The 25,440-nt window shown below is 45.6% G+C and overlaps 1 protein-coding gene across 2 annotated transcripts in view; it reads left to right on the forward strand.

Moving 5' to 3' along the window:
* The window catches only part of R3hcc1l (R3H domain and coiled-coil containing 1 like), a 134,972-nt gene extending 116,693 nt beyond the window's left edge, over positions 1–18,279 (forward strand). The window contains exons 7-8 of one of the 2 annotated variants that reach the window (XR_015440393.1): positions 7,173–7,309; positions 17,919–18,279. Coding sequence is in view for 1 of the 2 variants with exons in the window: in XM_087185097.1 (XP_087041223.1) it covers positions 7,173–7,186 (14 nt within the window). In the remaining variant the exon portion in view is untranslated. Of the gene's footprint in view, positions 1–7,172; positions 7,431–17,918 lie in introns of those variants that run through there. The other variant, XM_087185097.1, reaches the window with a different exon arrangement.
* The last annotated feature ends 7,161 nt before the right edge of the window (positions 18,280–25,440 follow it).

The raw sequence follows: 25,440 nt of genomic DNA on the forward strand, positions 1-25,440 counted from the left end.
CCCATCTCATCATCCTTTAATGCTGTTGTACGGGTAGGGGTGCAAACAGAGCAATTCAATTCGTCTTAGCCAGCTTTGACTGGATGTAGACTGCCATTTGCTCCCTGTGCTGAGCATATGTACAGGGCTTCTGCCCAGCACCTTTGACCCTCTGCTGTACTCTTTACATATAGGTCTATGTCCCTTGACCTCCTTATTTATCCCTAAGCCCAGATTCCCTCACAGGGCCTGGCACATAGAAGGGAATAAGCGCTTGTGGATTGAATAAATAGACCTAGAGCGTGCTGGTCCCTGGGCTGGTCCAGGGAGGCACAGATAAGCCAGATATTATTCTGTACTGTCTTCAAGGAGTATGCAGACTAATGGGAAGTTACCCACAATCCACCATCAGGAGAAGGCATCCATCATCGTCAGCAAGTATGGGGCAGATGCTCTGTGTGCTCTCTCATTTAATCCTTGCACAAAACCCCCTTAGATCATAGATGATAAAATGGGTGCACAGAGGTGAAGTGATGTGACCAAAGTCACACAGCTATTATCTGTAGAGGGTAGTTTATGTAAACTGGAGCAGAAGCACAGGGCTGTGAGGGTGCAGAGAAGTGAGCTTTGCAGTGGAAGTGCTGTGAGCCTGGAAGGATGCATCTGATGCCCAGGGCAGGGAGTGGGAGATGGGTGGTCAGGAATAGTGCTTTTCAGTGCTTTGGAAGCCCTGGCGCACTGTGCCAGCATCAGGAATGATCATAGCTCCCCTCATTCTTCTGCTAGGCCCCAGGGACCTGGGCTTTGAGCACCACCATCTATCTAGCCCTGCCCATGGATAAGTGCTAACATGAATCTCATCACCACAGGGTTCTCTTCAACCTCATCCACCCACACCAGGACCTGTGTCTTCCTCCTAAGTGGAAAAGCCAGAACTCCCTGCAGAAAACTCTCCTGCAATGGTCCTGGCAGAATAGCCAGTGTCCTGGCCTGTGGGCAAGCCTCTGCCTCCTCAGCAGCCATCAAGACCACTTGAGGCTCACCTCCTTTGAGACTCATACAGAGGAAGTTGTACAGCTTGGACAGGGATAGCTTGAGTTCCAGCTCTAACTGAACTGTGTGGCCTCAGGCAAGTCATTTCACCAAGCCAAGGTATTGCCCCCTGCATCTATTCATCCTGCCCTTCTGACTCCCAGTGCCTTATGCCTGTGCTGTGCTAACAGGCTTGAAACTGCTCTCCTTTCTTCCCTGACTTGCTGTCTCTGACTTCTTTAGACCCTGCACAGAGTAATCTTAAAGTGTTGTCATGCCCTAGTTCAAGAATCTTTAATAGCTCACTCTTGCACACAGGGTCTGGAGAACCCACTGTTGTTCTTCCTGTTGCCTCCACTTGGAGCTCCTTTCCTCTTCTGACTTAATTTTTCATATTCTGTTTACCCTGGCCTGAGATTCCAGCTCCTCTATGGATTCTTCCATGAAAGTTTCTTGCATGAATGCTCGCCAAATAGAAGGTACTAGAAGAGTCACAGAACTAAACCAGACAAGCTTTACCCTCCAGGAACTCACTGTCTGGTGGGAGGGATGGCTCAGAGATGCATACAGCTGTTTGGAGGGTGGACTATGATAACAGAAAGTGAGAGGAAGGGGAGGCACAAGCCATTTTGCTAGGATGGGCTTTTCCTTTGCCGAGAACTGTTTAGCTGCTGCAGGGTTTTCATCCAAATGGGATGGGAGCTGAGGGAACTTGGAGACTTGGTAGGGTGGTATAGTAAGGCAGAAAGACCTAGCAAGGAGGCAAAGCTAGCCGTGGAGATGGCTCCTGAGGAGAAAAGATGGAGGAGCTGGCTTGTAGGAAGGAGAGGAAATTGGAGGCAGAGCACCAGTGGTTACACAAAAATTGTGCAAGTTTTGTTTTGTGATAGGTAATGTTTCATTTTCCCCTCTTCTTCTGGGAAAACTTCAGAAAAGTTTTCACTGCTCATGTAAGGCTTGGAACTGGATAGTCTTACCCCAACAGTTGTAAGGCCCAGGCCAAGGATCAAAGAGCCCCATACCATACACAGGTCTAAGTATTTAAAAGTCATAAAGAAGACTAACTTGCTATTAAACAAAACATGGTCTACCTTCCTACCTTGAGAAACACCTGGAAGGTCAGGTTTCAACTCAGAACGTTCCATTCCTTGGAATTTTTCATGGAGCAAGTTATTATGGAAGCCATTTTCCCAGCCTCAGAGCCCCCTGTGGCCCTCTGTTCCATCCCATGCAGTAAGAGGCCTTTGGGTGTGACAGATGTATACAGCACCCAAGCTCTGTGCAGACCACCTGTGCCCACAAGTCCATTCTGGAGGCGCAGTCTCTGGAGGTTGGGCTGCAGGCAGCCTTGGGCTTCTTGGGCAGGAAGTTCCTAAAGTATGGGTTTGGAAATGGGTGGGGCTCCAGAGAGGACATCCCCTGTAACTCCTTGCCCTGGAACAAGGGTGATGCCCTCTGAGACATGGAGGACCAGAGCAGGGAGAGGGTGCTCAGGTCTGAGCGCAACAGGAAGGTTGGATTGAGTGTATAGGGGGCTGTGACATGAAGTGGGGCTGTGGCTCAGAAGTGGGTTCTGGGGGATAGTAGGGGTGCCAAATTATTCAGCTTCCTTAGGGTCCCACAGGATGCTCTGGGGCTGAAAGAGGGCCAGAGCTGCTTCTAGGAACAAGATGAAGAGACCTTTGATCTGGAGTTAAATTGAAGATGTCAGGTAGAGAGGGCTGAGGAGAGAAAGCCAGAAGCCCAGGACACAGGATGGGTCAGGAGCAGCCTCTGCTTAGAGTGTGGGCCACCAGCCCCAGAGCCAGGTGCATGCTGCCTTACTCTGGCAGGTGGAGGCCCACAGTATTCTGAAGAGGGCAGGGTGGGTTTGGGTCAGGCTGTAGGAACAGATCTTCCTGGACACTGTTGAGCTGGGCACGAGCCCCTCGTAGTCATGCCTTTTTTTGGTGGTAGGACTGGTAAGTAGGTTAGAGTAGTGAGCTAAGTTGCAAGCTGCTAAAAGGAGGGAACAGATCCAGACTCCCCCATTTTCACCTCTGCCTCCACAAATGGGATTCCCAGCCCCAAAGTCTGAGTTCCCTCAGATGTTCAGCCTTTGATTTGGTATCAACAACTTAATGTGCCTCTCTTCTACAGAGCCTTCACCTTCCACAGGAAGATGCATGCTCTCATGTCACCCCCCTTCTCATATTTAACTCCCTCTGGCTGGAGGAAGTTTGCTATGACCTTCACCACCATCACCATTCCCCTCACTTCCTCCTTCCTCCTCCCCTCCAGACCCCTTACTGCCCTTACTCCCTCCTTTTGTCTCCCCCACTTAGTCACACACTCTCTTAAACTCCCCTTCAGCTCTTCTCCAGTTCTCTTGGTGATATCTTCCCCTTCCATTCCTCTCTACCCCTCCAGTGCCACCTGCAACCTGCCCCCCTTCATGCCTCTGCAGCTACATACAGGTGCAGTGCCTGGATGGGCAAATTAAAGTCATAAATTCTGGGTGGGGGGGCGGCGATAATGAACAAAGACTGTGTCACAGCTTTGAAGTCCCTAAGGTCCCCTTGGGTGACCTTCTCTTCCTCCAGTAACTTAACCCCTTTTTCCCCAAACAGCACCAGACAGGTTAAATTAAAACACATTTCTTATTCCATAGTATTTTCCTGAGTCTTTTACAGCAACAAGCATAGTAATTACACTGCCTTTTCCAGTCTCTTGTGGCAGATAAAGTTAACAGGGCTTAGTGTTCTAGCCTGAGAACCTCGAAGTTTTCATGATGCCTCCCCTAGCTCAGCAGAATCTTCTGGGAGATTTTTGGCTCCTTTGGGAAAATCATGCTCTGTTTAGGGGAAGAACCACATGGAACAGTGTTAGGATCCATTCCCAGCCCTGGATTAATGGTTTGTGAATTACCTTTGAAATTAATTGATATATTCAGTGGGAAATATGAGTCCAGGAGCAGAAGTATTGATTAAAAAGTGCCACATCTAACCTTAACATAAATAGCTTCCGTTTTGCATTCTTTTGCATTGGACTTTGTCAATATAAACCTTTGCAAATATTTTAAAGTTTCTTAGGAGGAATTGCTTTTATCTTTCCAGCTAGAACATAAGATTGTTTAAGGTTAAGTAAGACTAATTCTGAATTTTTGAGTAATCAGCCCATATTCAGTTTCTAAGGACCAGGAGGGGGCAGCAAGGAGCTGTCTGGGTGGGGAATTTGCCTTACTTGGCTTCCTGGGGGATGGAGAGGAAGACTTCTGAAGACTTCTAGGTCGGAAGTCAAGGGAGACAGCTGTATCAAGCAGAACCTGAACCAGTATCAGCCCAAGAGAGCTATGTGGAGCCGCTAGCATCAAAGGGTAATATAATATCAAATCAGGTCTGAACTGGTAGTCAGACCAGTGGGCAGAAGCTAGAGAGACAAGCGCCACCAGCAGGCAGAGCTAAATCTGGTGGCCTGTGCACACAATGCCAGACAGAGCAGGAGGTACAACTGGCACCCTTGAGTTCTAATCCAGCTGCTCTCCAAGTGTGGTCCTGGACTTGAAACGTCAGCATCACGGGGGAATGTGTTAGAAATGCCAATTACAAAGCTCCATCCCAGATCCACAGAATCTGAAACGGGGGATGGGGCCTAGCACCTATGTTCCAACAAGTCTTCCAGATAATTCTATGCTTACTAACATCGAAGAACCACTTCTCTAGGCCACACCCTTGGAAAATGTTTACTCTGACAAAATTTAGAGCCTTGTGGATTGTTACTTTCCTTAGAGTCCCAGACTTGCCTGGTGGGCTCAGCCCTCTTGGGGGTCTTCTTGCATTCTGAGAGGTCTCCTCCACAAATGATGGGCTGAGTCTTTGGGAATCACAGCCTTCTACATCCCAGTTACACCTAAATGGATTTCAATCTCTTCTTGGTGGGGTGAGTAGGACATATCTTCTGTCCTACTTAGAGTTTACAGTGATCTCCATGTCCTCAAAGACTTCATCATGTATTGGTGCTGGTGATGGTAGGGATCCTCATTATAGACCCCAGGAATAGGGCCAGGAATATGCAGTCAGACCAACATCTAGATTCTGTCAGAATCTGCTTGATGACTGGAAATTCAGCATCTGTTCAACACCATAGTAAGAATCGATGCCATTGTGTACATCAGACTTAAGCCTGAGATCTTCCTGGAGACTATTTAGTCAACAAATATCATTGATTCCAACCAACTCTTGGCAGGTAGAAAGACCCTGGATCCTGTTCCAAGGGCGCTCCTTTCTCTCTGACTTGGTCCTGACTTTCCCTACTCACAGTTGACTCAGAATTGCAGGATTAATTCTCAGTCTTGGACCATTCTGGATATCCCAGTGGCCAAAGAAGAGTTAAAAAGCTGCAAGGTTGTTAATTTTTTTACAAAAGGAAACTGCCCAGAAAGGACAAGAAAAGCTTCATTTCCTAACCATTAACCGAAAACCACTTTCCTTAGGACAGCTTGACCTCTAATGTGTTGACTGAACTATCCAGAAAATAAAAGTAGATGAACGATGTCTCCTTTTAGCATTGAGTGCTAGTAAACAAGGTGGGAGAGAAGGAATTCCACCAACATATCAGCAGAAACTTAACATCTGAGGGGAAATAATTTCCTGTCTTCATTACCAATTAATGAGCATAAGCTTCTGCCCACCAGCACTCTGAATTACTGTCACTGTGGTAAGGTAGTGTGACGGGAACTGAGTGTAACACCTTAAATCTTTGGCAAGGATTTGTAAATCAGAGCTAACAAGTGAATGTGCCTCATTCAAGTTGGGGTGTTGCTCTGTATTAAAACCTGGGCATGGATCCATCATATTTGTAAAGACAGCACCTTGCTAGGCACTGCAGGGACTCAAAGAGGCAAAGACTTAGTTCCTGTCCTCTGTCTAAAATCATCTAGGTCATCAACTGTACTCATATCATTATATGAAAAATAGGAATCACAGCAGCTAATCACATCTTTTTTGCATAGGTGAGGTCATTCATTTATTTATTTGTTCAACAGATATTTATTGAGTACCTATTATTTATGTAGCCACTGTGGGGGTCTTTTAAAAAAAGCTTTAAATTTTTTATTAGTACATGTTTGCAGGACCTAATGATTACATTCATCATAGGGAGCTAGTACGTGTACAAGGGAAAGGAAAATATAACTCAAATTTCCCAGCTTCAGGATGTTGCCAGGGTCACAGAAATAATTAAAGGTCACACTTTCCAAATCTTTGTCTCTGTTATTCAGGTAGCACCTCCAGCACCATGCCCCACGCCCCACCACTAATCAGGTTCTTATCAGTTTACATCTAGGAGTTTTCAGGGAGTGGTCAACATATACCTGTAAATAAGCTGTGAGTTACTGTTAGATTGCAGCACTTCCATAATCTTTCACTCCAGGTTTGCTCCTGTACACACACACACACACACACACACACACACACACACACGCACACACACACCAACCACTGATGTTCATTACTTCATAACTTCTTGGAAAATTTTTTCTTTTCTTTTCTAAAATTTCTTTTTTGTCCTTTATATCTTCTTGGTTTTTGTTGTATTTCAACTCCACTTAACGTAGAATAGAAGAAAGCACTTTTATTTCAACTTTTTGGAAGCAGAAGTCCATGTTTCCTTCTGTTTTATTCTGAAGAGTTTGTGTAGGATTGGTATTGTTACTCTCTTAAACATTTGGTAGATTTTCCAGTGAAGCTATATGGGTCAGAAGTTTTCTTTGTTGGAAGATTTTTAATTATTAATTTCTTTAATATATCTAGGATTATTGGGGTTATCTATTTCTTACTGAGTTTGGTGGTTCATGATTTTTCAAGGAATCTGTCCATTTCATTTAAGTAGTCAAATTTGTAGGCATTTTTCACATTCCTTCATCTTAGTGTCTGTAGTTGGGGTTTGAACTCAGGGCCTTTACACTGAGATACATCTCAACCTTTTCTTTTTCTTTTCTTTTCTTTTTCTTTTTTTTTTCTTTTGAGATGGGGTCTCATTAAGTCACTAAATTGTCCAGGTTGGGCTCAAACTTGTGATCTTCCTGACTCAGTCTTCCAGGATGCTAGGATTACAGGCATGTGCCACCACATCTGGCTCTTTTTTTTTTTCTCCATTAGTTTGTGTCTTCTCTCTTTTTCCAGCTCAGTCAGATTGAGGAAGACAAGCACGATCTCAGCTGACGACTTTGGTACCCACTCAATGGGCTAGATCTTCTCAATGGGTGACTCTCTTGCCTTCTGAGGGGTAGAGGATGCTTCTTCCAGCTCACAAGATTTTGGTGAGTCTGAGAGCTCAGTTCTTGTACATATCCACTTCCATGTCCTATCCTAGACCTTAGGGTCCACTCCTTCCCGGGGACTTGACTTTAGCATGAGAAACCTACTGACGTTGTATACCTAACAATTTTGTCACCCTTATGATTAAATCCTGTGCTAAATTTTCAGCAGTCTGATGTATGGTTGCAGGGAATGTGGGCTCTTGAAATCCTTTCAGGAAAGCCCAGTGTTTACTAGTTCACATGCAAAAGTAAATGATCCAGTTCCAGAATCACATCTAGTGCTATTTAGGACCACTTTTGGTACCAGTGGAATTAGTTTGGATTCCTTTGAAGGCAGTGCCTGAGACAAGGACTAGGGTGGACCAAGAAGAATGATGCAAAGGACAAGAGCCAATAGAAGATGTATTGTTAGGCTGCTTACCATAGTTGAGCAATTGGGCTCTGTCTAATGGGTCCTTTGAATGGATGCACCTAAGAATTGCCTTCCAAAGAATGAGAGGCTAGGTATCTATTTACCAATTCTTCTTCCATGTGTTTCCCTGTTGTGAAGGGTTGCCTGTGGGGAATTTCCCACCTGGGGATATATGGGATGGAACATAAAAAGCATTGCTATACCTCAATGCTGTAAGTGTGGGATATGGATGCCATGGCAGCTGTACTCATAACCGTTGAGCTATAGTATATTTTGACTTTGACCTACCCTTGTGCCTAGGTTTCCCCTAATTAATCTCCTAAGGTGATCCTAATTTTGCTGCTGTCTTAATTAACCAGGCTTCTTCTAGTGCCTCATCTCTCCATGAGATGCATCTTGCTTTTCTGGGGTGTTGATGTCCTGCCTGCCTATGACAAGGGCTGAAAGTTAGAGGAGGCAGAGTCTGACTCTGTTTCCAGATATCATCTGTAACAGTAGTTGAATAGTGGCTCCAAATAAGATGTGCTCAAATGTTAACTCCTAGACTTTGTGAAGGTGACCTTTGGGTTTTTGCAGATACAATTAAGTGAAGGGTTTTGAGATGAGTTCATTCTGTATTTAGGATGAGCCCTAAATCCAGTAATCAGTATCTTTATAAGGGAAAGGAGAGAAATTTGAGATGCATGGACATAAAGAGAAGGTCATATAAAAACAGAACCAGAGCTGGGAGTGATGCTATCCCAAGACAGAGAATTCCTAGAACCACAAGAAGCTGGAAGAGGCAAGGAAGGGTTCTCCCCTGGAGCCTTCAGACTGAACATGGCCCTACTGCACCTTAATTTTGGACTTCTGGCCTCCAGACTATGAGGAATAAATTTCTTTTGTTTTAACCACTTACAGGTCCAATTATTTATATACAGGATGACCAAAGATTACATTTTTTTCTGTTAATTTTATAAGATAACATAACAGAAAATATAAAAATGACAATTTTATCAAATTTATTCAATACAAGAATTAACTGGTTGAAATGACACCTGCTGAACGATGCTCAGGGTAACCTGTTAAGTGGTTAAGCCACCTAGTTTGTAGTAATCTCTTGTGGCAGCCCTAGGAAACTAGTAAAAAAGCCACAGAAGGAAATTTCTCTGTGAGTGGATCAAGTACTGCAAAGACAGAGCAGTTGCTCTATTGCTATGTGACCTCTGGTTGCTGGGGGGGACATCACTTCTATGGTCTGCAGTTGTCTGACCTCATGGGCTTCATCCCAGACACATCTGGAACTTGGCCATGTCTGAGGTCTTTATATCCACTTAGCTTTTCCTTGACTTCAATTGTGTCTCAGGCCTCCGTGCAGACCTGAAGTGGTTTAGTTGCCCAGGTCCAGCTGTGTCAGAAGATGGGCTACAGCTCCAGTACCCTTCACTTCTCAGACCTTCGGAGCCATGGATTGGTTAGCTTGTATAATTTGGAAACAATGGACACCAGCTTTGATTAAGTGAAATAAAAAAGGAATTTATTGGAAGGATCTAGGAAAGGCTGAATAATGAGGTTGATGAGGACAGGCTAAAGCTCAGGAGACTGGTTATTAGTCAGAACTAAAAGGTAGTTGATTCAGGTTGCTACCAGTGAAATGCCTCTGCCCATCCCACCAGAAAATGTCTGACTAGTCCAGGTGATGGGTGTGCAGGGCCTTGCTCAGCAGCAAGGGCATGGGAGGTAAAAGGGGACACTTCGTCTGTGCAAGACACAATGGAATGGTTCTGTTGTTCCTCCTCTTGCCCCAGCTCCCCTCTCCTAATCAGTTTTCCCACTCTGCTCCTCACAAGAACCAGGGAGAGCCTCACATCACTATTTTTTTTATAACTTTAGAGGATGCCTGAGTCAGCCATGAGTGATAATTAGACTGTGATCGTTCTATTTAAGCACCTCACTTAATCAATTACAATTGCCCATGGTGTCTCCTAGTATTGATTATAGAGTTCCTTGTTCTGAAAATCCTAAAGTATACTCCTGGGACAGTGCCACTGCCACTCTGATTCACATAGGCATATCAATGCCCTGTGCTGGAGCAGACCTTTCCATGTGGTTGCTCGAGATCCTTTCTCATCTTAATTGTTTCCTAAGACAGGACAGAATAACAGCTCCTTCTATTACTAATCTGCAACTAAGTGCGAAGGAGCAGCTCAGTTAATGGGGCATACAGCTGTTCCCAGGTGGGAAGGATGGGGTTGACTGCTCCAGATGCCCTCTCAAATAGGACACAGGATATGGCCTAGAGATTGGCTGTGAACCTTGTGAAGATGATAATTGAGGAGAGGTGACCCTGGGCAGACACCAAGCCACCCCATCTACCCATAATCATCATAGTGGGAAATAGCGGCTGAGGTTGGCCAGGGATCTAAGGAGGCAGAAAGGGCTGTGGGGCTGTCCCAGGACTAGAAATGTGGGCAAGGGAGGAAGAGCTGGAGGTCAATGGCAAGGAGACAAGTTGCAGTGGTCCTCTATCTAGCTGCGTATTCAAATAATCCCATGCCTCAGTCCTGCCCCAGACCTGTTGTACTAAAATTGCTGCCAGGGAGTTCTGGCATTAGTACTTTTTAAAGTTCTCAGGTGATCTTATTGCCCATCAAAGGCTGGGAATCACTGAGTTAAAGCAGACTTGTTAAATTGAGAGCCAGGGTCTGCACTGGGACTGAGGGTAGAAGTGAGCTTTGGTCATTCTGAGGCCAGTATTCCCCTGAAGCACTCTTGTCACAATCCCCATAAAGCAGGTGTCCTCTCTTAGCTCAGCAGCCAGATGGCCACTGCTAGTGTGCTGGGGAGCCAGACAGAGCCACTCTCTTGTTATCTGTATGAAACCAGCCCAGAGAGAGAATGACAAGATTTGGGGTAGATGTGAGGGAACTAGAGATTTGCTTCAGGCTCACCTCATCTCAAATTCAGGTGACAGAAACCACTTTTAAACCCTGGAAGATCGTGGGTCTCAAACTATGGTTTCTAGACTAGCAGCTTCAGCATCACCTGAGAACTTTTTAGAAACAGCAGTTACCAGGCCCCAACCCAAATCTGAGCTGGAAACTCTGAAGGAGCCCAGCATGTATGTTCTAGCCCTGCAGGTCTGGTTCTCATGTACACTAAAGCTTGTATCATGGCTATCAGGGAGCAAGTGCCTCTTCATTTATGGATAGGTTTGCTTTCTGAGGATGGGGGTGGGGGGATCCAGTGGTTGATACAGTTCAACACCACTCCTGAGAAGGGCCCAGCAAAAGCTGAAAGTGCTTTTGAGACCTGTGGCTGGGGTGAGAGGAAGGACCAGGCTGCCAGGTTAATTTGCTGATTATAGAACGCTGAGGCTGTGGTGGGAGGCAGGCTTTACATTGTTTCAGACATGCGGAGACCTTTGTGTAGATAGCTAGGAACTGTTTTCTGGGTGTTGGGGAAGGGCAGGGCTGGAGATGTAATTAATCATCAGCAAGCAGGTTTGTCACCCAGGGAAAGTGCCAAGTGATGAAGAAGGGAGCCTAGGATAGTCTCTGCATCCCGAGTCCTTGGCACTGGGAAGACAGTCACATTGTAGCCTCTGATGTCCACAGCATGCACGCATGCATGTATGGCCTGAGGAGCTGACCTTCCCATAGGGAAGATGAGAGCGGCAGGCAGTTGAACTACGAGGAGTTAGGGACCTCAGCACATAAATGCTTTGTGGGAACAAAGGGTGGAGGGAGGTTGGCAGCAGGTGTGAGCACAGAGTGGTTCTCATGGAGGAGTGGCCATCATGGGGTTTGAGCAGATAGTTTTGTGGGACAACATCTTCTGCAGTCCTGGCTGCCCCTTCCTACTCATGGGACTCATCTGAGGCTTGGGACCTAAGATCAATGGAAGGACCGAAGGGAGGAAATGCCGGAAAGGGAGTGGAAGGCTGGAGAGAGGGAGCAGAAGCTGGCTGGCCTAATTTGCAGGCCTAGTGGTGCTGATCCAAACAAATGATGGGTTAAAAAGAGCGATCTGGTAGCACAAACTGGACACACCTGGGTGGAGAAAATAGGTGGGAGGTTATCCCAGGTGTGAAGTGATAGAGACCTTCTGTTAAAGTGTATGCAAGTTAGTAAGAGGCTAATGTTGGAGTTAATGGCCTAGTAATCGTTTAAAGTAGGGACCAGCAAAATGCTGCCTGCCCTACCGTGGATGATCTGCAAGCCTATTTGCTTCTTTTCTCTCAGTTCTTGGCTCTGTTTCTGGTGAGGAAAGTGCTTGATAGATTCTGCATTACATATGTAAATAATGTGGTCAATAATCAGGAAAAACAGAGAATTTAAATGTTCCTCAGAAGAGAGGCAATTGAATAACCCATGGTGTATCCCTGTTACTGAATATGGTGCAGCAGAGAAAAACAATGAGGAAACCATGGAATTGTTTCTAGGCACGTTATAAAGTACAAAAAGCAAGTACCAGACTGGGGGTGTACCTGAGAGGTACAGTGCTTGTTTGGCATGTGGGGCTTCCTGAGTTTGATCCCCAACACCACACACACACACACACACACACACACACACACACACACACACACACACACACACACACACCAGTGCAAGAAGTGTTTTTTGGTAGTTTATTTAGAAAAGGCTTGCCAATTAAATCTATTCCAAGTCTTTCTTGCCTCAAAATAAGAATCAGGTGAGACAAGCCAAAAACAGTGCCAAAAGTTTATTTGAAAAGTGAGGGATGAAGGGATAAGGGGAAAACTGGCTCTGCAGAGTGAATTGGGCCTGAACAAGAGAGAAAAAGAGCAAAAGTTAGACTGCACCCTGGTTTAGAAGACAGTGTGGGCTACCATGAAAAGTATCAGTAGCAGGCTCCTTGTGGTATCTATGTCTTATATGTCATCCACATCATGTGAGAGCCCCCAAGAAGTTCCACATACAGGATCCTGGGAATTATTTGTTGCTGTCCTGGGATCTTGTAAATGACAGGTCCTGCTCGTTTCCCCAGCCAGCTTTGCCATGCCCTTCTTTCTACTTCAGAATAATACCGTTGGTGTTAATACAGATTTTATATGAGAATGCATTTAAAAAAATATTTAGAAAGATGCACAAGTCATGACTGACAGGGCTTCCTTCCCAGGAAGAAAGTCAGCTTAGGTGGAGAGGAGGAGAAGGAAGATGTTTACTTTTGTATGGTTTATATTTGTTTTTTGTTCAACTTTTTTTTAGACAATGAAAATGTGTTCCTACATTACTTTCATAGTAGAGATGACTTTAGGTTTAGCTGTAGATGAGGGTGTGCTCAGTTTTGTTGTGTAGTTAGGAGAACGCTAGTAATTGGTATGCATGGCCAGGAGCAGGGTGGGATGAAACCTGACTCCCTTACAGGGATTCTCAAACCCGAGTGTGCACCAGAATGACTAAGGGGTAGGTTAGAATGCAGATTCCAGGCCCCTGACAGCCGAACTGAAGTAGAATGTCAGAATATGACCCAGGCATGGGCATCCCAACCATGTTCCTGGATTCCACACCAAGGGAGCAGGAGCACTGTGTGGGGCCATCCTCTTGTGAATATGCTCCTGGTGGGGTGACCATCACCCTTTACAACCATGTTTAGTTCACTGGGTTGGATGTTGTTGCTCCTCTCAGGGACCTTCACTTACTGAGGGACAAAAGTAACAATTCAGACTTCCCTGGGCATTCAAAAAAAAGAAAAAAGAAAAAAAGACCTGAGCTACCCATTTCAAATCATCTATCCCAAATTCTTTCTTTTCTTTTCTTTTTTGGTACTGGGGATCGAACTCAGGACCTTGCACTTGCCAGGCAGGCGTGGCGCCACTGAGCCATATCTGCAGCCCCTAAAATTAATTTTGAATTCTAAGCAAGTAGGGAAAACTGGGATTAGTTAAATATTTAATTCATGTTCATTAAGTCTAGAATATTGGTTTTAGTTCAAATTTATGACAAGTCTGTATTTTTTATAGTTGCCCATATATTGCATATAGGCCACTGGCTTTCTTCACATAATAAAGTGTTTGATTGTATTTATGCCCATTTTATAGGATTTGGAGCATAACTTGAGTATTTTAAGTATTATAGAGACATCCAATATGTATTTGTTTTGATGACATAGTTGACTGAAACAGTGATAAATTTCCTGTTGAATCACTGCTGATCAGGCAAGTGACAATAGTTATAAATAACCCTGTGCCTGAGGGAAACAAAGACTGTTTCACAACTACCATTTTATCGTGAAATTTTCAGGAATCTGTTGAGGCACATTTGAGCCTGCTTGTTCATTTACTAGATGGTGGTGGAGGGTTGACTGTCCTCCTACCTCATATGGCCAGGGCAATGTCCAGAAGCAAAGCCCTGCCATTTGAGACCTGAGTTTAGATTCCTTGTAGGAAAAAGAGGCTACAAGTGATGATCTATCCAGGTGGAGGGAGAAGTATGCAGACCTCTTGCTCCTTTGTTCAGCCACTCAGAAGCCTTTGCCCTGGACTAGAAATGACTCTTGCAGCAGATATGAGGAGATTTAGAATTTCTGGTCTTCTATCATAACCAAAGCTGACACTGAAGTCAGTTTGGGTTTAGCAGAAGAGCTTGGGCAGAACTGGCACTTCCTCCATGATAGCCCTTACTTCTAGTAAATCACTTTTGCTTAACTAGATTTCTAGAGTGGATGAAGTAGGCTCCACTGCTTCGTGTAACCTTAAGAGAAGGAAGAGAGCTTAAAGATCTGAAGTCTGATGTTCTTTGAAGATTAAAAACAACCTCTCACCAAGCAATAAACAAACAAGGTAAAACATACTGTGTGCCAGACTCACTCAAAGGGCACAGTTGCTATCTCATTAAGCCCTCAGAATAGTTGCACAAGGGAGGCACTCTTATTATCCCCATTACAGATGAGAAAAATGAGACCAAGAGGAGTAACTCGTCCAAGGTTGTCAAGCCAAAAGGTGGCTTAGCTTTGAATGAGGTCTTCCTGATTTGAACTCTCCACTCTGGATTGGGGAACTAACTCCTTGTAATGAAGAGGGGCAAGAGGCAAAGAAAGGGTCCAGAGAGAAAGTTCAGGAACACAATCACAACTTTATTTGGGCACTTTTGTCAGAATGGAGCTCTATACTCTGGGTCAAATCTGTTCCATTGCCCACAAATCTGAGAACGGTTTTACACTACTGGAAACATCTCTATTGCAAAGCAAAGCATTTGCAGTCTTTGTATAACTACTAAGCAAAGTATCTTTATCTCAATACTTCTGGAAGGGTTCTTGTCCCTGCCATGGTCTGTAGGTGACCACACATTGGTTCTCAAGCCTTTATTTAGAGCTTTTTCTGATCCTCACCTCAAAGCTCCTCCATGCAACAAGTGAAACACCACGTGTCATGGCCTCATTGAACCTGTAAAACTCAATCTCAGGAGAAGCTTGAGGTTCAGAGAAGTGGAGAAGCCTGCCCACAGGCACACAGCAGAGTTCCCACTAAGCCCCAGTTCTCCTGTGATGCAGCCCAATCACCTATCCCATTGTGCATATTGCACCACATCCACCTACAGCTCCAGGCTGAGGTGCTTTCAGCCTTAGGCACACCTGGTGTTTTGCGGAAGGCCCCACTGGCTCACAATCACTTGGGTCTACCATCTAACTCAACCCTAGACTGAGGTTGTATTTTAGTTCTTTGGGTTTACATCCTCTACCTTGGCAGGGATGAAGATTCTGTTTCCAGGTCAAAGTTAAAAGAAAGTGTATATGTTTCTGGTGAGAATGCAAATGATTACAACCACTTTGGAAAACAGTTTGTCAATTCCTCTTTTTGGTATTGAGGATTGAACTTGGGACCTTGCGCTTGCAAGGCAGGCACCGGAACCACTGAACTAAATCCCTGGCTGGCAATTTCTTATAAAATTAAACACACATTTACCATATGATCCAGCTCACTTGTGAATACTTTCTGTGAAGAAATAAAAACACATGTTTACTCAAAAACCTTACGTGACTGTTTCTAGAAGCTCTATTCATAACCACACAAAGCCCCTCAAAATAACCCACATCTCTTTCAAATAGATAAATGGTGGTGCACATGATTAAATGATACTTAGCTATACAAGGAACAAACTACTGATACACGAAATGACCTCGTGAATCTCAAAGGCACAGTGCAAAATGGAAGGAGCCAGTCTCAAAGGTTACAGACTGTGTTATTCCATTTATAGGAATTCTGCAAAAGGCAAACACACAATGATGGAGAACAGATTAGTGGTGGCCAGGGTTTGCGGGCTGGGGAGAGGATGGGTGTGAGGTTTTTGGGGGTGATGAGACTCCTAGTGTATTGATTGTGGTGGGGGAGGGTGTATGAATTTGCTCAGTGGTGGAGTGCTGACCTGCCAGCTGCTACAAATTAACTACCATTCAACCACCCTTCCAAAACAATTATCATATGGTAATCCAAGTAGCAAAAGGACTGGGGGTGCAGCTCAGCAATAGAATGCTTGCCTAGCATGTGCAGTTCCCTGGGTTCCATACCCAGCAGTGTAAAAACAAAAACCAAAGAAGTGCCCTTGTGAAATTTTATACCTGAAATAAAATAATATTAAAATCCAAAAAGGAAAAGACCCATCTCTGCCAGAACAATATAGCACAACAGTCCTGGGGACTTCAAAGGAGGAGGGCCAGACATTGAGGATCCTGCCTTTCTCTTCTGCTGCAGACCAGAAGGACAAAGCCTTTTGGGGGCTCCAGCTCTGGCACAATGGGCCATCGACTGCTCCCTTAGCTCAAGAGGAACATCTACCTGCAGACATCCCACTTCTTTCTGAGCAGGGAAGGGACATTGGCCTCAAGATTTTCTCTTCATTTGGTTTTTTGGGTTTTTTTCAGACAGTCTTACTATGTCATTTAGGCTGGCTTGAACTTATTATGTAGCCCAGGGTGGCCTCTAGTCCTTTGAGAAGTTTCAAGGCCCTGGGGATGCTGGGGATCCACTAGATGGCTCTGAGGACAAAGTAAGTCACACTAGGTTGTTCCTTGGAGCTGTGCTTCACTTCCTGGGATTCCAGACAAAGAAAACCCATCTTATACTTCCTCCCCAATTTGTACATCAATGCTCAGTCACTCCACCCCATTACTGTACTAGGAAAAGCCTCTGGAAGCAAATTAGCCTGAGTTGGCCCAGCTAGGCAGGAGCCATGGCATGTAGGCAGGAATAAGGGGAAGATACTGGGAAGGGGAGCCTGGTGTGCCAATGCCCATGTTGGTAGTGCTTCTGGCCCTGTCTGGGCTGGAACCTGTTGCTGAGGCTGGAGATCTGTGGATGGCCCACATGCTGTGGGATTGTATCAGAAGGCAGGAGGAAAAAAAGGCTAAGGTGGTAGCTTTAACCACTTTGTGGTTTCAAGGGGGGAGTTCTTGGAGTGGCAGCCTGTGGTATGAGTAACTGGCAAGGTCTTGGGGCAGAGCTGGGCTATCCTGGGCGGGTCTGGAGCTGCCAACCTCAGCTGCCAGTACTTTTCCCCACTTATTCATCAGGCTCAAAAACAACCCCACCCTTTGTGGTGAAGGCTGCCCTGCATTTTTCACCTTTGAGATCTCATGCCAAGGAAGAAATTCCAACCCAAGAGGAAGGTTTGACCAAGTTCAAAGGGAAGGGGTCAGGGAATGGAAAGTCCTTTGAAACCTGGCTTGGATGGTGACTGCCTGACCCAGATTTTTCCTTTTCAAAAATATGCTCAGAGCTCAAAGGCCTGGGTGTCATGTAGACATGGGTGTGACAGACTCACAGGGAAAACAAACCAGAGTGCAGCTGGAGCTTCGCTCAGAAAAGACTCAAGGCTGAATCAAGCCAGGCTCCAAAGGTCAGCGTGCTATGGCTGGGATACCTGCACGAGGTGAGGCTTGAGTCCATCCAGGCTGCCCCTGGGGCCAGCCCCTGTCCCATCCTGAGGCCTCTATCTTTCTCCCCATTTCCTGGGTACCTTAGTTCCTCCAGACATGGAAACTGAGACCCAGGAGGTGGGCCCAGAATCACACAGCACGGCTGCTGCACTGCACTATCTCCTGCATCCTGGTCTATGCAGGCCCCATCCCTCCTGCAGCGATGGTGCTGGTGAAAGTGGGCCAGTGACACATTTTGCAGGCCCTCTCTCATGCTCCACACTTTGCTGGCGTCTCTATTGCAAGCAAAAGAGTGCCCATCCTTTCTTCTTCCGGCAGGACAGCTTTGTTTGACCCAGCAAGAACATCTGGTCTCATCCCCACCTGAGTTCCTCACAAGTGGCTTCCCTTCCCTTATGGAAGGAAAGAGTGGAAGGAAGTCCGGAGACCGAAAGGCCATCTCTCAGGCCAGCCTTTTCTTGGTTTCTGGTGAGTAGGGCTGTTCAGCCCAGAATTACTTGGGCACCTGCTCAGAGCCCACTGCCCACTACCATGAGAAGTTTGAGTCTCACTCCAAACCCAGCTACTTGAGACCCTTGCCATTCTGTGTGTCCCAAAGCAGCACATCAAAGCCAGCTTCAGTTTGGCTTTCACGGTGCTCCAGTGGGCTTTCTTTATTCTCTCACCTGCTGTGGATCCCATGGCTGGCAAACAGACTGCTTGACAACATTTCTCAGGCCCATTGCTGTTGTTCTATATTCCACTCTGTGGTGCAGTGTTGGGACTATGCAGGCCACAATCCCCTTTGCTAGCTGTTTCTCCTTAGGTTCTGCCAGTGGGGTCTAGAAGGAAACAAGAAGGCAGGAGAAGGGAGCAAAGCCTTACTCCTGGCAACTTCCCTCCAGCAATGGTTCCTCAACCTGGCAGCAGAAGTCAGTCCTTTCCAGCTTTTTTGTATAATTCTAGAAACAGCCTCCCCATGTCCTTCAGATATACCAGCCAGGCAGCACCCCTCCTCAGAAGTCCAGGTCCCAGCTCCTGCCCCAGGCAGCTGCTCTTCCAAACTTCTAGGTTTTCATAACTCCTAACCTCCCTTTGATCCTGCCCTGGGCTGGCAACTGCGTTTTGTGATTATTCTGCCTTAATGTCTTTTTTCCCCCCTTTTCAGTCATCTGATAGCAGTCTAACCAATTCCCTAGATTAAATTCTCTCTGTTAAAATAACTGCTGTGGTTTCTGTTTTCCCAAACAGGCCCTGACTGACACAGCCCCCCTCCACTGCCCAGCAGATTACTCAAAGAAGCTGTAATTTGCCATCTGTTTTTCATCTGTCCAAGGAGTAGGTGGCTGTCACTGCCACTTATGCTCTGTGGAGGCTTTTCCAGCACAAAGCAAAAAGCCCTGGTACCTTGGTTAGCCTGTGTGGCCTGATCAGGGCAGTTATGGATTCCCTTCTGTCTTTAGAAGTAGTGAGACCCTCTTGCAGTGTCCCTTGAGATCCCTGGAGGAAGAGGAGCAGTTGTCTGGGGTCAGGTTTCCTAAGGCTTGTGCTACTCCCCCTCCCCTGCAATGACTGTGATGCTCTTTTCCAGGCTCCCAACTTCCATGGCTCACTCATGGTTGCCCCCATGCCCTTGGTGCCTACTTCTCTCCTAGACAGTCATCAGTGGATGGTTTCCTGGTGTCATAGGATCTCTCAGGGACCAGATAGAGTAAGCGGATATTCTAGCACACACAGTAGCCAGGCTTGAGCTTTCCCCAGTTAGCAGAAACATCTATAAGACTCAGAACTAGGAGACAATTCAGGGATCAACTGTCCCCACACTGATGAAGAAACCACTTTATTGATGGAGAAACCAAGACCCAGAGATGTTGGGCAGCCTGTCCAGAGTTACACAGCTATTAGAAGTAACACGTGGCTAAGGCCACATTCTGTGTCTTCACAGAGCTCCAGCTTGTCCCACACACTATGCTGAAATTACTGAGTCTCTACTAAATCTTGACTGGTCAGCTGAGGTCAGCCTGTTTCTGTCCAGTATCCTTCTCCCTGAGACTTCCTGGGAAGTCAGTAGAGTTCTTTGCTAAACCTTGTCTAAACCCTGAGCTTCCTCTTAATTCTTTGTCTCCTCAATCTCTTTCTTACTCTCCACTTCTGGCCAGCTCCCTTGATTCTTTGCCTGTCCTGCTTGCCCTCTCCCACTAGCCCCAAAGCCTTTCTGTTCTTTTAAGGAGTGTCAGACCCTCACTTTGCAGGGCTTCATTTTGTAGAGGTGAGGCCATCACTTTCCCATTAGTAATGAAACCTTAGCAATTAGGCTTTGCTTGGGATTCTGTAAACAGTGGCTTAACATTAACTCCAGTGGCCCCTAGAGTCTAGGAAGTCCCTATTCCATTGCCACATGGGCATTGATTTGGCTGCTTTTCAATAAAACAGTTTTTCTCAAATTGAGGCTTGCAGGTACCATTCTTCTGAGGGTTCTTGAGAAGATGGTGTAACATCCTGAGGAATCCAGACATAATGATTTGATTTGTCAGCCCAGACTTCTTGAGGCATTTTCTCCTGAGAGCTTGTCAGGACAGAAGAAAGGAAATATATCATTTCCCTCTGTGGAGTGAAAATGGAGGCTGTCCCTAGAAATCATATCTAAAAGCTGAGTGTGGTGGTGCATGCCTGTAATCCCAGCACTCTGGAAGGTGGATTTTGAGCCCAGTCTAGGCAACTTAGAGTCTTGGTGAGACTCTGTTTCCAAATTAAAAATTTAAAAATAACAGAGGATGCCTCAAGGCTATCAGTGCCTCTTGTTGAGAAAAGAGGATGCAGAGCAGCATCCTGACTGTGTGGAGAAGAAAGTTCTGCAATTAAACCCTTTGAGGCTGGAACAGAACAAACTGTTCTGAAACAGGCTGTATGGGGACAGATTCTGGGCTCAGCTCTCTTTGCTTAGTCCTTCTTGTTTGGGAATGTCTCCTGCGGGGTCATATCACCTCTGGGGCACAGACTGAGAAACTAGGAGACCTCATCACTCTAATAACCTCCCTTGCCAGGGATGCTGAATGACTGGGTGGCACAAGCTTTGAGGGGCTTCTATGCAAATATAATATCTCCAATGTCTGCCCCACACAGTCAGTTATTGAATGGCATTGGTAAGACCATTGCTTTTTATTTTGTGGGTCTGATGATAAGAAAAACACAATAAAATATTTAATTTAAGTACCTTTGTCTCTATCACTAAAGTCTTATCTATCGTATGTCTCATCTATCTGTTATACAACAACTTAAGAGCTTTTATATATTAGCCAATATGTGAAAGTGGCTTTTGTATTGGAAACTCAAGTAACCATTTGATATGTGTTCATCCCTTGTTCCCTGGGAATGGCTCCTTCTGCCCAATAGCCATGGTCCTGCTGGGTGACCTGCCCCTAGATTGGTCTATTTTGGTCAAAGGTGACTCCAAATGGGTCTAATTAAGTTTCTTTACAGGGAAGGGAGCTAAGGCTCAAGGAAAACAGATTAACTTCCTCAACTCACATAGTAATGGGTAGATTCAAACACAAATCTGTGTGACTTGAAAAATCTATACTCTTTCAACTACCCCATCCTACTTTCTCATGTACTGTAAGACTGAAGAGTATACTGGCCCTGGAAGGCTGTTAATATTAAATGTAGCTGGATCACTTCTTGGCCTTTCGGCTAAGATCAAGTGCAAATGTAGGTGGTTTATGGAGAGAAAAATCCAGGAAACCAGGGGCAGTTGAAGGCCTGAGTGTCCACTGGGTCAGTGTTTCAGGCAGCCTGTCCAGTACCCTGGAGAGCTCCTAAGGAAGCACAAAGCCTAAACCTATTTGCTTCTTGTAGACATGGGCCCACCTGGTAGCTCCTTCCCTGTCATGATTCTCAGTGAGTTGAAGGTTGCTCAATGGCATACACAGGGAGAGCTTACCCCTAGGACCTGAAGGATCATTCTGGATCATCCCCTGTACTCCCTGCTCTGATCTGGCCCATTGTAAGTTTTTCTCTACATCAGCTTTTGGGAAGTGATGCTGACTTAGGATACTCATGTCTCCATAACCAAAGAGTTGAAAATAACTTAAACAATCTCTTTTGATCTAGCCCATCTTTTCATAGATGAAGAGGTTGGCAAATGTGATCTGTTAATCATGCCAAGCCTCTTTTGGCAATGTAAAACCAAACTGGCTGCTTTGCATAATAAAAGGTTAAAATTATGAGCCATACAGGGAACAAATAAAGCTTGATCATTCAGGCTCAAAATCTGTGACTGAACATCCTTGCACTTGGCTTTCACATTTGCTCCATTGTCACACCTCTGCCCTCCACCTTGGCTGTTTATTTTTAATCCACTTTCCCCAAAATAGATGTTAATTATTTTCTTGCAGCTTCCCTGGCAGCATCCTCATCATCGACCAAGAGCAACAATATTTCCTTGACCGTATGCATTTGGGGTTTTCTTTGACGCTGTAAATGGATCTTTTGCTCGGTATTTAAGTTGGCTCTTTGTGGGAAACATTGCCCAGTTCAGACTTCCTTAAAAAGTTCTTCATGACTGCATTTGTGATGATGTTAATGAAATCATTCTGAATATCAGTGGGCCCATGATGAGCCCAGAGGCAGGGGCCAGGGTTAAAGCCTGGATAAAAGGAGTGCTGGGGTTAGGAGGGCAGGTGTGGGCAAAGCTGTCTTTCTGGTTCCTAAAGGAAGATGAAGGTGAATTTTAGATCCCAGGGGCTGCCTTTTCTTTCTCAATTTGGAGAGATTTGGTGGGGATCATCCAGTAGTTTAATGGTCTGTCCCCAGTCTGGGGAGGAGAACGAGACTCAGAATCTGCTCTTACCTGGAAACAGGGTCTCTATGCTTTTGGGATGCATTTGGCTTTGTTCCCCTCCTTATTGCCCTCCACACTGGCCTGCCTCCCTACACCCTTCACTCTGTAGAGGAGACTGGAAGCAGCCTCCTGTCCCTCTCCTCCTTTTCTAATCAGAGGTTGGCCTGGGCTCCCTCCTCTTCCCTTGGCCATTTCCTTGGCCTAGAGAGGGTGAAGGAGGCTTTGGGGAACTATCTTAGGGCTCTATCAGTTTTGTCTCTGAGCTTATGAGTCACCATTGGCTATCCATTCCAGGCTGAGCCAACTATTCAGGGAAGAGGAGGGAAGAATCAAAGGTCTCTACAGGACCATTTGGATCTGAGATGAAACAGAGAGAAACAGTGCCATTAATGTAGGCCATCATGGTCCTCTGTGTGGATGGTGCACTGCACAACCCAGAGGTCCCATTCATGTCTTATATATCGCAAAGGTGTAGATAAATTATGACAGACTCCTGGCAACCAGCTACCTTATACTGACAAAGTCACTACATTATAACATTATTTCAACACTTAGGAGGAAGGTGTGTTGTGCAAAGGAAACTCTTTTCTACTTTGCACAAAGGTGTTGTGTGGGCTGAGGTGGCCTTCTATTTGGGAACCCCATAAATTTTGAGGGACTTTCTGCATTATGCCTGAAATAAATTTCATTCTACCAGTTGTACCAGGCTCTGGGGTTTTCAAACTGGTTTGCAAACTTCCATTGAGGGTAAGAAAAGTGGAAGCCATTGGGATGTCATGACCGGCAGGGCAGCTGGGGGTTCTGTAAACAGTCATGTGAACTCTCAAACCTCAGCTCATCTTCTGTAGATGACAATGGCTATAAAGCTCAGTGACCTTACATACCGGGGCATCAGAAGGCACAAGCATGAAAGTGATGCTTACATGCTTTGGAATCTGGAATTTGGAGTTGTTTAAAAGCTCTGATCCCATAATATACACAAAGCTGGAGCAGAGGCCAGATCACTCCATCCACCCTTGCAAACAGTAGTTCCATTTCTTCCTTCTAGACATTCCAGAGCCACTGGAATAACAGTCTTCTCTTCAGAAGGGCTATTCAATAGCGATGGGCCTGCCTGGCCCCTCTGGCTCTTTCCGTAGGAAAACAAGCAGGAAGGCAGTGCTGCCAGTGAGCAAATAGGACCAGGGGCCAACCAGACAGCTCCAGGGGGTACTGGGTGGTCCAGGTGTGGGACTTTTACTCTGGGAAACAGATCACCTGGCTCAGCAGCTTGCCAGTGAGTCCCCCAGGGAGGTCACCAGGAGGCTAGGAACTGTGGCTTTGCCTCACTGTGGCTGCAGAGAGTGCCTTCCTTCTGGAGACATTGCCCAGCTGACCAATGGAAAGGCTGAGAGAGATGGTCTCTGAGGGCCCTGTCAACTTGGGTTTGATTCTGGGCAGTTCACCTCCTAACATGACCTGACGGTGCCTGGGAAGGGGACATTCACATGCTGTTTGTGCCTACCTTGGCTCTCTTCTTGGAGCCTAGAGCTCCCAGACCACCTCCAGGCAGCTTGGTTGGAAAGAAATACCTTCCTTTTCCATCTGGGCACTGGATATGCCCCAGCTTCCAGACAGCTGGTCTCCCAGCTGGAGCACACAGAAGTGCCAGAGCAGCAGAAGCACTCATGCAACTGATTTTAGAGAGAGGCTTGAAGGTTATGTGTGTGTGTTTATGTGTGTGTGTGTGTGTGTGTGTGTGTGTGTGTGTGTGTGTTTTCCTCCCTTGGAGAAGCTGTTCCCTGCAGCCAAACATCTTAGCTCAGGGGAGTGCAAAGCAGATAAAAATAGAATTTAGTCAGAGCAACAGACATAGGAAAGAGGGACAAGTTACCCTTCTTGAAAAATCAGCACAGGCCTTGAGCTCCAGGTGGCATTGTGGGTATTGCTTCCCACCCTCTTGCCTCTCCTCAGCCACTGAATGGCAGTCCTAGACTGGTGTTCTTACTAGCACCCTAACTCAAGGAAGGCCGGGGGTTCCTGTAAGGAGCAAGGTGTACATCGTCATTTAATAAAGAATTGTTTGTCAAGGAAAGATACTTGGCGAGGTATAATATTGGTACATTTTAGGTATACAGTATAATGACATTCATCATTGGAAATTTGCACCTTTACATAATCTCTCTTGGTTCTTATTTTTCCCCCTTCCCCTGCCCTCCCTTCAACCCCTCCACCCCTCCCTATTTACAAAGACTTTGTTTCCATTTTTCCATTTTCTCGTCTTAATTCCATTCCCTTCTTTCCTTTCCCCCACCCCTCCCACTTTCCCTTTCCCTTTGCCCCTTTTATTCCTATTTCACCTCATCTATTATACCTTTTAGTCCTTATTTACACTTTCAGTTTCTCACACTAGAGAAACTATTCGGTATTTACACACGTGGGTGCTATTTATTTCACTTAAGAGTATCTTGGCCAGGTATAATAATAGCCAGATTTATTATTTTCAGGTGATCATGGTATAGTAGACTAACTATTGTTGCGTGTTGGCTATACATTAGGAACTGTTACCTGTGTTATGTCACTTAATTCTCATAGCAGAAGTGTAAGAGTTAAATGTCACGGTGAGTTTTGGCCGCCTTAACAAAATATAGTAGACTGGGATAGATGGGGTCCATAATAACAGAAATTTATTTCCTACAGCTCCAGAGGCTGAAAGTCCTAGACCAGACTGCCATCATGTTCAGGTTCTGGTGAGGGCCTCTTCCAGGTTGAAGACTGGTTACACTTCACTTGGAAAAGGAGGGAGAGAGTGGGGGAGCCTGTGGTTACTCTCATGACCTGAAGACCCTCATAATCAACTTCCAAAGTCCCATCTCTTAGTACAATCACAAGAGGTTTAGGTGTTCAACATCAGTTTTAGAGAGACATAAACATTCCGTCCATTGAATATTATTAGCTCCATTTTCCATTCAGGAAACTGAAACTCTAGGATAGTAACTTGGCTTGAAATCACCCAGCTGGTCTGTAGCCATGCCAGGACCC

The sequence above is a fragment of the Heterocephalus glaber genome, unplaced genomic scaffold (assembly GCF_053883595.1).
Source record: "Heterocephalus glaber isolate CG9 unplaced genomic scaffold, H.glaber_assembly_v1.0 deba00001497, whole genome shotgun sequence".
Lineage (NCBI taxonomy): Eukaryota > Metazoa > Chordata > Mammalia > Rodentia > Bathyergidae > Heterocephalus > Heterocephalus glaber.